Source organism: Lactuca serriola, chromosome 2 (assembly GCF_051521515.1).
Source record: "Lactuca serriola cultivar US96UC23 chromosome 2, Lser_US96UC23_V15, whole genome shotgun sequence".
NCBI lineage: Eukaryota > Viridiplantae > Streptophyta > Magnoliopsida > Asterales > Asteraceae > Lactuca > Lactuca serriola.
Window position 1 is genome coordinate 163,371,744 of NC_136409.1, and position 10,273 is coordinate 163,382,016.

A 10,273-nucleotide genomic window follows, 5' to 3' on the forward strand; every position below is an offset into this window, starting at 1 on the left:
TCCATGAAATTGATAGTCTACTTCTGTGAAAGATTTCCACCACAGATAAATCATATATAAAAAAATCAGGCGTATTTATAAATGAACTGAAACTTCTTATTTTATCCATTTGGCCATGAGAGATTTGTCATGTGTTCGTATGCTATTTCTATTTTGTCCATAAAACAATTTAAATTCGAGTGACGCAAATCCTCAACTTGTTGTTAGCCAAAATGAGATATGGTATTTTTGAATTTATGAAAATTCCCTTTTCAAATATTAAAAAGTCCCTTATACAAAATTGAAAAAGTTACTAATAAAAAATCATTCATAACATATTGTAATGGCTACTAATAGATAATGGATAATGTAAAGAGAAATTTCTACATAAATAAGAAAATATTATATTATTTATATGAACAACTCAAAAAAAAAAATCTTGTATATTTTTCTTAGACAAAAGAAGTATCAAAATTTCAAAATTATTCATGTATTCAGAACAATCATAAAACCTTAGGGCCTTGAAATTAAATTGTTAAAGTTTTTGAAGGCACATTATTGTTTATGTATTATACCTAAAGGGGTAAATCGAAACATTTGTTGAAATAAATACAGAATATCTCGGATGCTGTCTTTTTCTCAAATTATAAAATCCTGAAAAAAATTAGGAAAAAAACTGTAAGCAACCGTTCTACGACTACTTCACGGCGGTTTTCACTAAGCAGCAAGCACAAATTCTTCAACTCTCCCTCTCCGCCGGACATCTCCATTTTTCTCTGGCAGATCGTAAATTAATTGCTTATTTATCAGCAGATCGTCCTAAAGTGCCTTAAATTGAAGTTATTGGTGTTGATTTGGGAAATGTTCGTCAAAAAGCTAGTCGAAAAGGCTTCGTTGAAGAAGGTAACGTTTGTTCTCTGGTATCTTTTGTTTATTCGAGCTTTTTCTGTTAATTATCAAAACCTAGTGATTTTTATATTAATCTGAGATGTGTGACACATATATGTGTGTGATATACTGAAACGCTCTTGATTATACTGCCGATTAGTGATTATCTTAGTTTCCGATGAGTTATGAAGTTCTAAATACAGGTTTTTGGATTTAAACTGAGATCCAGAACTTCTTCCTCGTCCTGATCGCCGATCGATTTTACACTCTCATTTTGTTTGGATTCATTTTTTTTCCTTGTTATGAAAAAGCATGAAAAAGCGTGAAGGATTGTGAGTGCTAATTGGGGGAACTATAGTGAATGATGAGTAAAACCACACCGGAAATGTTAAGGAGCTTAGGAGCTGAATTTTTTTTTCCTTGTTATCAACCGGAATTCTTCTTTTCAACATTTTGCAGAATTCCAGTGTCCAGATAAATTTCAAAAATTAAAAAAAAAAAATCTGAGGGGAAAAAAATATTGGAATACTGAAATAAACCTTTAAAGGGGTAAATCCATAAATGTGAATGCACTTTGATATATTACTATACTTGGTAAAAGTCTGAGTTAATATTATTGTTTAAATAGCAAGAGTTTAAATAATTAAATTTGTTAGCTAAATTACATAATTGGCCACCTCATAATCAGAACAGTCAAAACATGTCTTTTTCTTTGTTAGAAAAAAAAAACATTAAAATATACTTAATTTTTAATTAATCCTCACCTGATCCACAAATTCTCATACGAGGAAAAGTAATTGATTTTTCTATTGGATAACTTATTATATCATTTTTACCGACAATTTAATTAGCTCTCCACATGGCAAGGTCTTAAAACCCAAATCAATACATTTAATAATATTATTATTTTTATTATTTATTATTTTTTTAATCACTACTATCGATACTTGTACTGCAGCCTGGTGGAAATCCAGATAGTTTAAAATCCGACGATGTAAATCCACGCCCCATTTTCCATTATGGCCTCCCATCAGGATGCAATTTATTTGCTCATGATCCTATTCAGAAGATTCTTGCTATTTCCACCATGTAACACTCTTAATACATCAAATGTTCTTTAAAATTCATTCAATATCTTAATAAATAATTATTTACTTTTTCAATAGAGATGGCCGGATTAAGTTATTTGGACAAGATAACACTCAAGCTGTTCTGGAATCTCCGGATGCACTACCAAGCAAATTTTTGCAGGTGTGTAAATTATATAATTACCAAATTACCATTATACCCTCTTGTTGACTAATTAATTACTTTTTTATTTTATTTTCAGTTCATCCATAACCAACAGTTTCTTATAAACATCAATGCAAACAATCATATCGAGGTTTGGAACATAGACTTGAACTCATTGGCTCATGTCCATGTATATAAGGAAGAAATTACATCTTTTACAATCCTTCAAAATACCTTTTACATGTAAGTATATAACAACTCTCAAAATGATAAAATCCATAACCATGTTTAGTATTTGTACAATTGTACAAGGTTACAATGATTATGTCATCAACAGGTATGTTGGAGACTCCATTGGTAATGTTTCAGTTCTCAAGTTTGACAAAGAACAATGTAATATAACACAAATGAAATACATAATTCCATTCTCAGCATCTCATGGTGAGTGTGAGTCACATTTCATTATAAAAATTCAATCTTGTTACATGTTTTACAATATTATAATAAATTATATTTAGGTAATTCAACAGCAGATCATACCAATGCTGCTGTTATGTATATACTCCCTCAACCATCTGCTGAAAGTAAGAGGTGATTTTCATTTTTCAAAATCAGTTTTCTTTCTAAACTTATACAAACTCTTAAAAACCTCAAGAAAACAAGAATCATGGCTCACAATCTTGAATCTGTTTCAGGGTTCTTATAATTTATAGAGATGGATTTGTGAGTTTATGGTCAATTCAAGAAAGCAAACCCATCTTTACAACTGGAGGAACTTTGATTCAGTCACTTAATCATGACACTAAAAAAGTAACAGCTGCATGTTGGGCTTGTCCTTTTGGAAGCAAAGTCGTTATTGGATACAACAATGGAGAACTTCTAATCTGGAGTATTGATGATAAGGAGTTAGGTGGGACCCAAAGTGGTCCTCTGTTTAAACTAAATCTTGGGTATAAATTGGACAAAATCCCAATCTCCAAATTGAAATGGGCTTATGCAGATGGGAAATCAAGTCGATTATATGTTCTGGGCAATTCCGACTTTTCATCTGCAAACTTGTTACAGGTACTACTAATTCATGAATCATGATTGATGAATTTCAACTTTTTAGGGTTTTGTAACTTTTATTTTGCTGATTGATTAATTGTTTGATTCTGTGTTGAAGGTTATTATAATAAATGATCAGATTGAATCTCGCACAACTAAACTTGGAATTGGAACACCTGAGCCATGTGTTGACATGGAGATTTTAGTCTCTTACAATGAACAAACCAAACATAAAGAAGATTGCTTTCTTGTTATTGGAAAATCAGGCCATGTTTATACATACGATGATTCTTCAATCGAAAAATACCTAATTCAATCCCAAACTAGGTCTCCACCTTCATCACTTCCAAAAGAGATTAAAGTGAAACTACCTTATGTCGACACAATCATCACTGTAGCAAAGTTCATCACTGACAATCCATGCATGTTAATGTTATCTTCCAATGAAGACTACATGTTGATGTTGAAAAAGATTCCTTCACTTTTCTCATTTGAGTCTAAGCAAAAAGACGGATCTTCATCTTCATCTTCTACATCTGGTTTTACGAGTTTTTCAAATTTCAAAAACATATACATAACAGGACATAGCAATGGTGGTATAAACTTCTGGGATGCATCATCTCCACTATTGATTCCAATTGTATCATTTAATCAACAAAGTGAAGATGATCAGACTTTAAGTGGTGTTCCACTGACTGCATTGTGTTATGATATGGAAACACGCCTCCTCATATCTGGAGATCAAACTGGAACAGTGAGTATATATCTATATATATCATATTATAAAAATATGTTACATTTCAATTTAAAATTAATATTTTATGTCACAGGTTAGAATTTATAAATTTAAACCCGAGCCATATGCCATAGAGAGCAGTTTTTTGTCCTTACAAGCAAGTTCAAAGAAAGGAAGCAATATTGTTCAAAGTGTTAAACTTGTGAAGGTGAATGGAGCAGTGGTTTCAATAACTACAAGTCATGACTCTAAACATATTGCTGTGGGGTCAGATCAAGGATATGTAAGATTTCATTTTTTTTTCCTTTTTTGCCCTTTTTGTAACTAAATTAACGTAAATTAAAAAATGATGAAGGTTTCGGTGATTGACATTGGAGGAGCAACTGTGTTATATGAAAGGCGTATAGCGAGTGAGATCTCGACAGCTGTCATCTCTCTGCAATTTGGGATGTGCAGTTTGCATGGATTTGAGAAAAGTGTGTTAATGGCAGCAACAAAGGATTCATCAGCTTGGGCACTTGAAAGTGAAACAGGAAATATTCTCAATAATGGATCAGTTCATCCTAAAAAACCTTCTAAAGCTCTTTTAATCCAAATGTTAGGTAGTAAATAAATCATACTTTTTATTTTTTTTTTTGTATTGTTCTTTATTTATGTGTTACAAATGTGACATATGAATATATAGATGAGCAAGGGACAGCTGGAAGAGGATCTAATGCATCTAAGGGTATAATAGGAAATTCGTTTGATGATGGGATAGTGAAGGACTCATTGCTACTATGTTCTGAGAAAGCTGTTTACGTGTATTCACTTTCACATGCTGTTCAGGTTAGAACTTAGAAGAATTAATTTTCTTGACATATTTTATATACTCTTGTATACTCAATTTTAAATATAAATATATATACAGGGAGTGAAGAAGGTTTGCTATAAAAAGAAGTTTAATTCTTCAATTTGTTGTTGGGCTTCAACATGTTGTTCTGATGCTGGCCTTGTTCTTGTTTTTACTAATGGTAAAATTGAAATTAGGTGAGTTATCTTCTTCATATTTAGATTTTGATTGAATAAAAAAGTCGATAAACACATGATTTTGATATTATTTACCTTTTTCAGATCCTTGCCTGAATTAACCCTTTTGAAGGCAACATCCATAAGAGGCCTTGCACTTTCAACTTCAAAACCGAATTCTTTACCTGATAGTTCAATTTGTGCTTCACAAAATGGTGATATTATCATGGTAATATACTTTTCACTTCAGAAATATCAGATTCTATTAAATGTAGATTTAATGAATTTGAAAACTTCTGTGGTATAGGTGAATGGTGATCAGGAAGTTTTTATTGTTTCGGTTTTACAACAAAGGGAAATATTCAGGTAATGCATAAATCAGATGGAGATGAATTATTTCATTTGATTTTTCTAATTTTTTTTCATGATTTTTTATTTCTCTTAGGCATTTAGACTCGGCTACCCGAGTTTATAACAAGGACCTGATAGTTCCACAAGGGATTCTGGTTGAACATGTCAAAGAAAAGAAAAAGGTTATTATCATAATAGAGTCTTAGGGCTTGTTATGTATATGCACAAAGTCTGAATATGAGTAAATGACCATTTTACCCTAATGCAAACAGGGAATCTTTGGTTCTATGAAAAAAGTAAGCAAACCACAACATGAGCGGGAAACAGAACTGGAAGCTTCTAGAGAAAGCTTTGAAGAACTGTCAACATTATTTGCCATTGCTAACTTTGCATTGGAGAGTGAAAGCCAAGAAAACATCCACACAGATGAAGATGAGGTTGACCTGGATATAGGTAGGTTTGACCTTTGTACAATGTACATTCATTAACATTTTGTTTTTGAATAAATATAAACAACATTTTTAAATCTTTTGTTGTAGATGATATTGACATTGATGGGCCAGAAGAGAAACCAAAAGGAAACACCATGATGGGAGCGCTTAACAAACAAAAGCTCACTAGTAAATTTAATGCATTCAAAGGTTAGTTACTTCAAGTCTTCAACTTAATATATCTTGAAAATAAGATTTTGGAGATGAATTTTTTACATTTTTTTTAAATATATGAAGGTAAACTAAAAGAGATGAATGTGAAAAAGGAGAAAGTGCAAGTGAAGGAAGAACAACCACGAGATGATCAGAAAACCGGTTCTGTAGATCAAATCAAGAAAAAATATGGATTCAGCTTGACCAGTGTAAGCTTAATTTATAAACTCCTGCTAAAATTGCATTTTATAGAAATATTATTGATCTGTTTTTTTGCTGACGTGGCAGGAAACAAGTGCTGCTAAAATGGCACAAAACAAACTGAGCGACAACATAAGAAAACTCAAGGTAACTATTTAATTTTAAGTAACATTTAAAAGTCAAAAAAAGTCAAGAGCAGACAGTAATCATATGATTTGGGCAGGGAATCAATTTGAAAACAGCAGAAATGCAAGACAACGCACAGACATTTTCTTCAATGGCAAAAGAGATGCTGCGAACTGCTGAAAATAATGATAGAAGAACCTCATGATATCATCATCATATACATGTTTGTGTTTTTTTTTTAAAGGTTTGTGTTTGATTCTGTAGAAACAGTAGTTGGTTGATTTATAATGAGGTGAATGTGTACAGAGTCAGAGAGAGATGACATTATTTTTTGAAAAGTTAAACAAGGTTGTGAGTTAATTGGGAATATATCTGATTCTTCATATCATCCCTATTGCTTGTTGTTAGAGTAAACACCTTCGCTCCTGGATGATTCTTCAACCTTGCAACTGCAGAAAACAAGAATCATACATTCTTCATACTCAACATGAACAAAAGCATTTCCATGTCTGACTTTTTTTTTTTTTTTTTTTTTTTTTGATAATTAACAAGCATACCTGCAGGAATATCTCGACCATATTTTGGAACAGGGATTGTAGCTAGAAATGGTTTGTTAGACTCAAGAACACGTAACACTGTAGGGAAGAACAACGAACTGAAGAGCTCCATCTTTCCAACTTCGTCAATCACAAACAGATCTGTATCTTCTTTCACCTGGAAATGAAATCAAAAATCAAACTAATTACTGAGAAATTGGAGATGAAAAGATAAACGAACCTGTAACTCAGGCAAAGCTAATGATTCGAATGATGCTACATCGACTCTGTATCTTCCCACAGTAGGCCATCTAATGGACTCTACACTGCCATGGAAAACTTAATTAAACCCTAATTCGACGTTGAATGATGAAAAGATATGAAGAAATGGTTACCTGGAATTGTTAATAGAAGCAAGTGGAGCAGTGCGACCATCTAACGTAACCACCTCAAACCCTACCCTCTCGCCTTCTTGTCTGATCTCACCTGTTTTGTATCCCAAACTTCATGAGTAAACGAAGGCGAAAATCAAAACCTATTTGAGCGATGGAGGAATATGGAATGATAGGGCATTACGAGTGAAAAACCCTTGTATTTTCAAATTGGGATTGGAAGTTCTGAGATTCTCCAAAACCCTAGCGATCAGAGTGGTTTTACCCACGCCCTGCGGAGTCGAAGGTATACAAAGGCGATTCAAACAAATTCAGATTCAATTTGATTCATGAAGATATGGAATCAAATGATCAATGAGACATGGAATCTATACAACTTACAGGGGAGCCAGTGACGAGAAAGCATTTAGCTGGAGCTGCCATTTACTCAACTGTTTCTCCCGGCAAGGCAACACAGAAAGTGATCAGTAATGATTTAAAAAAGGATATTTCCATTTGTTAAGTTGCTTCCACTTAAATTAAAATTAAAGTTTTTTCGACATTTTTACCCTCGTTTAAAACTTAAAATTTTAAGCGTTTCCCCCTTATTTATCCTTTACAAAAAATAATTTGTTTTTCTTATTTATAATCAAACCGTCTCAAGTCTCATCCATCAATCCACTTAAACTGTGAGTTTTTTTTTTCCTTCCTATTTATCACTAACTATAAAATCTAACAAAAAAAATGTTTTCTTATTTATCTATGAAACCTACTAATTGATGCATCACAATAAGATGTAACGAAAAATAATATGTTTCAAACTAATATATATCATACTAAAATATTCAAACTAATATATATCAAATCACAATAAATATACCAAAAAAATATTTAAATCATAAAAATTGAATAGGGTGAATAATTTTTGTATCGTTAGACTTTTTTTCTTTAATATTATTATGATTTGAATATTTTTATTCAGCAATATTTGTTGTGATGGATTGTGATTTGATGTGTATTAGTTTGAACATTTTATTGTGTTTTTGAATAGTTTTAAGTGATGATATGAAATTGGAGTATGGTTAATATTTTTGGAGTGTCAAACGTTTTTTTAACATGAACATTTTGTTACATATTATGCCTAGTGCCTAGTGGATTTGATGGATAAATAAGAAAATGAATTAATCAATTAGAAAATAAATTATTTTTTTTTAGATTTTATATTCCAAGTGAAAAATAAGAAAAAAAAAAACTCACGTGTAAATAAATTGATTGTGAGAGGCGTCCGTAAGTGTGTTTGATGACAAATAAGAAAACAAATAAATTTTTTGTAATCATCCCTAATAAATGAAGATAATTTTGACACATGACATTCTCCCATTAAATTAGACACATGTCATTTTTTGGTATTTTTGAATAAATATTTTTTTTCATTTGTCATTTTCTCATTTTTTTTAACCTTTTCTTAATTAACACATCTTATTTCCACCTTAATTAATAATTGCCTTAATTAAAAGCAACCAATAAATTACTCATATTATATTTAATATGTTTCTTTTAAATCCAAATTTCAAATTTAAATAAATTTTTGTTTAACCCAACATATTTAATTTTATTGTTTATCCAACCCGTATAACATACGGGTCTCACAACTAGTTTATAAATAAGGGAAAAAATAAGAAACGCTTAATGGGTTAAAGGGATAAGAGGTGGCACTCTCATATAACCCCGTAAAATTATATTCATACTTTTTTAAAGTGTTATATAAGAACAAAAATGTCAAAACAATTTAATTTTATGTGAAAGTATCAACTCCCTTTTAAAAAAACTACTAAAGCTAAAACAATGATGTTAGAACACAAGAAGTTTTTTTTTATTGCTTTTTGTAAAAAAATAATTTGATTCGGGATTGGTGGTTTTTTTCCATGGTTAGCAGGGACGGTTTTGTTATGGTGTTCGTAGTGACACTGATAACGCCTAATATTTTCGTATACAGTGCAAAAAATTTTAAATTTATTTCTTTTACTACCATGCTACTATTTAAATTTTCCGTACCATCCTTATTATGAAATCATGTGTGACATCCCCAAAATCACGGCCAGAAAAGACCGATTTCATTTATGCTTTTTAAAATAATTTCAGAGTAAATCCTTTTGATTTGAAAGTGTTGCGGAATTTGTTCCCAAAACAAAACATGATAAAATAATATTTATCAAAGCATTTCATCAAGAGATGTATTTTCATTATATAATCAAAACTCGGGATGTCATGTTCCGATACAGACCATAAAACATAAACGATAACATTACAAGTCATTCAACAAATATATACATATACAGACTTGTAAACAAAACAACTCGATGATTCATCCATCTTACGCCCTTGCGCCACTTCCTGTAATACAAATAAAACTGAGTGGGTCAGGCTTGGGAGCTTGGTGAGCATATAGGGTTTTCAACCCACAATAAATAAATTATATTTAATTTCACCAACCAATCACTATCCCGATTACTCATTCCCGTTATCCTCACTTTACGTCCCTAAAACAACATCTATCTCAAGGGACCTAATCTAGGATTTTCATCGGGACGAACATCACTGCTAAGGGGTTTCCTCAACAATAGATATCCTAAAGGTAACCATGAGGGGGATAGAGTACACCGGTGAACACATCGTTCACAACACCTACAGGTTATGAACCTGCTAGCGTTCCACTAGACTGTCTAGAAGGAGTCTGTGGTCGTTATCCATACTCCGTTGAATAACTAGATCAACAACAACAACATCAAGGCCTCTCATCTGTTTATTACACACCAACTATCTACCCATGTTCTACCAAACATATTAGTAGATAAAAATATATATTTTTATACATAGTTTAAAACCTGCATAACATTTTCATTCAATATATATTCCACATAACAGATGAGGCACACCCACATAACACGTATTTCATAGAAAACAATTCAGATCTATGAGATAGAAGAGAGTGAATATACATTCACGCACATAACAACAAAATTATACACATAACACGTATTTCGTATAAAATACTTCATAATTATGCGTTAGAAGAAAGTAACTACACACTCACACATATAAACAACGATATACTTAATACACTCGAACCATACTTGTATTATTATCGTGTTT

General features: G+C 31.6%; 2 protein-coding genes across 2 annotated transcripts; one reads left to right on the forward strand and one right to left on the reverse strand.

Moving 5' to 3' along the window:
• Positions 1-633: 633 nt before the first annotated feature.
• DAW1 (Transducin/WD40 repeat-like superfamily protein) lies at positions 634-6,601 on the forward strand. Its single transcript, XM_079025166.1, has 20 exons — positions 634-882; positions 1,826-1,956; positions 2,034-2,118; positions 2,198-2,343; positions 2,438-2,541; positions 2,619-2,691; positions 2,796-3,165; positions 3,266-3,901; positions 3,978-4,166; positions 4,239-4,485; positions 4,569-4,711; positions 4,794-4,912; positions 4,997-5,120; positions 5,199-5,257; positions 5,337-5,424; positions 5,515-5,695; positions 5,782-5,883; positions 5,971-6,095; positions 6,175-6,234; positions 6,311-6,601. Exons 1-20 carry the CDS (start codon positions 841-843, stop codon positions 6,416-6,418), a joined length of 3,132 nt encoding a protein of 1,043 aa, XP_078881292.1. The 5' UTR covers positions 634-840; the 3' UTR covers positions 6,419-6,601.
• On the reverse strand, positions 6,378-7,635 carry LOC145087246 (uncharacterized). The gene is made up of 6 exons (XM_079025167.1): positions 7,523-7,635; positions 7,326-7,413; positions 7,145-7,235; positions 6,991-7,075; positions 6,771-6,927; positions 6,378-6,662 (listed from the first exon to the last, which is right to left on the reverse strand). The coding sequence occupies exons 1-6, from the start codon at positions 7,562-7,564 to the stop codon at positions 6,553-6,555; spliced, it is 573 nt and encodes a 190-aa protein (XP_078881293.1). The 5' UTR covers positions 7,565-7,635; the 3' UTR covers positions 6,378-6,552.
• Between the last annotated feature and the right edge of the window lie 2,638 nt (positions 7,636-10,273).

Bases quoted from the DNA above. Each gene is read 5' to 3' on its own strand.
- DAW1 (XM_079025166.1), top strand. From the start codon at position 841: ATGTTCGTCAAAAAGCTAGTCGAAAAGGCTTCGTTGAAGAAG. The intron at 2,344-2,437 runs GTAAGTATATAA...TGTCATCAACAG, and splicing joins CTTCAAAATACCTTTTACAT to GTATGTTGGAGACTCCATTG. The intron at 6,235-6,310 runs GTAACTATTTAA...TGATTTGGGCAG, and splicing joins ACAACATAAGAAAACTCAAG to GGAATCAATTTGAAAACAGC.
- LOC145087246 (XM_079025167.1), bottom strand. From the start codon at position 7,564: ATGGCAGCTCCAGCTAAATGCTTTCTCGTCACTGGCTCCCCT. The intron at 7,076-7,144 runs GTAACCATTTCT...TTTCCATGGCAG, and splicing joins GCTTCTATTAACAATTCCAG to TGTAGAGTCCATTAGATGGC. The intron at 6,663-6,770 runs GTATGCTTGTTA...TGTTTTCTGCAG, and splicing joins TGGTCGAGATATTCCTGCAG to TTGCAAGGTTGAAGAATCAT.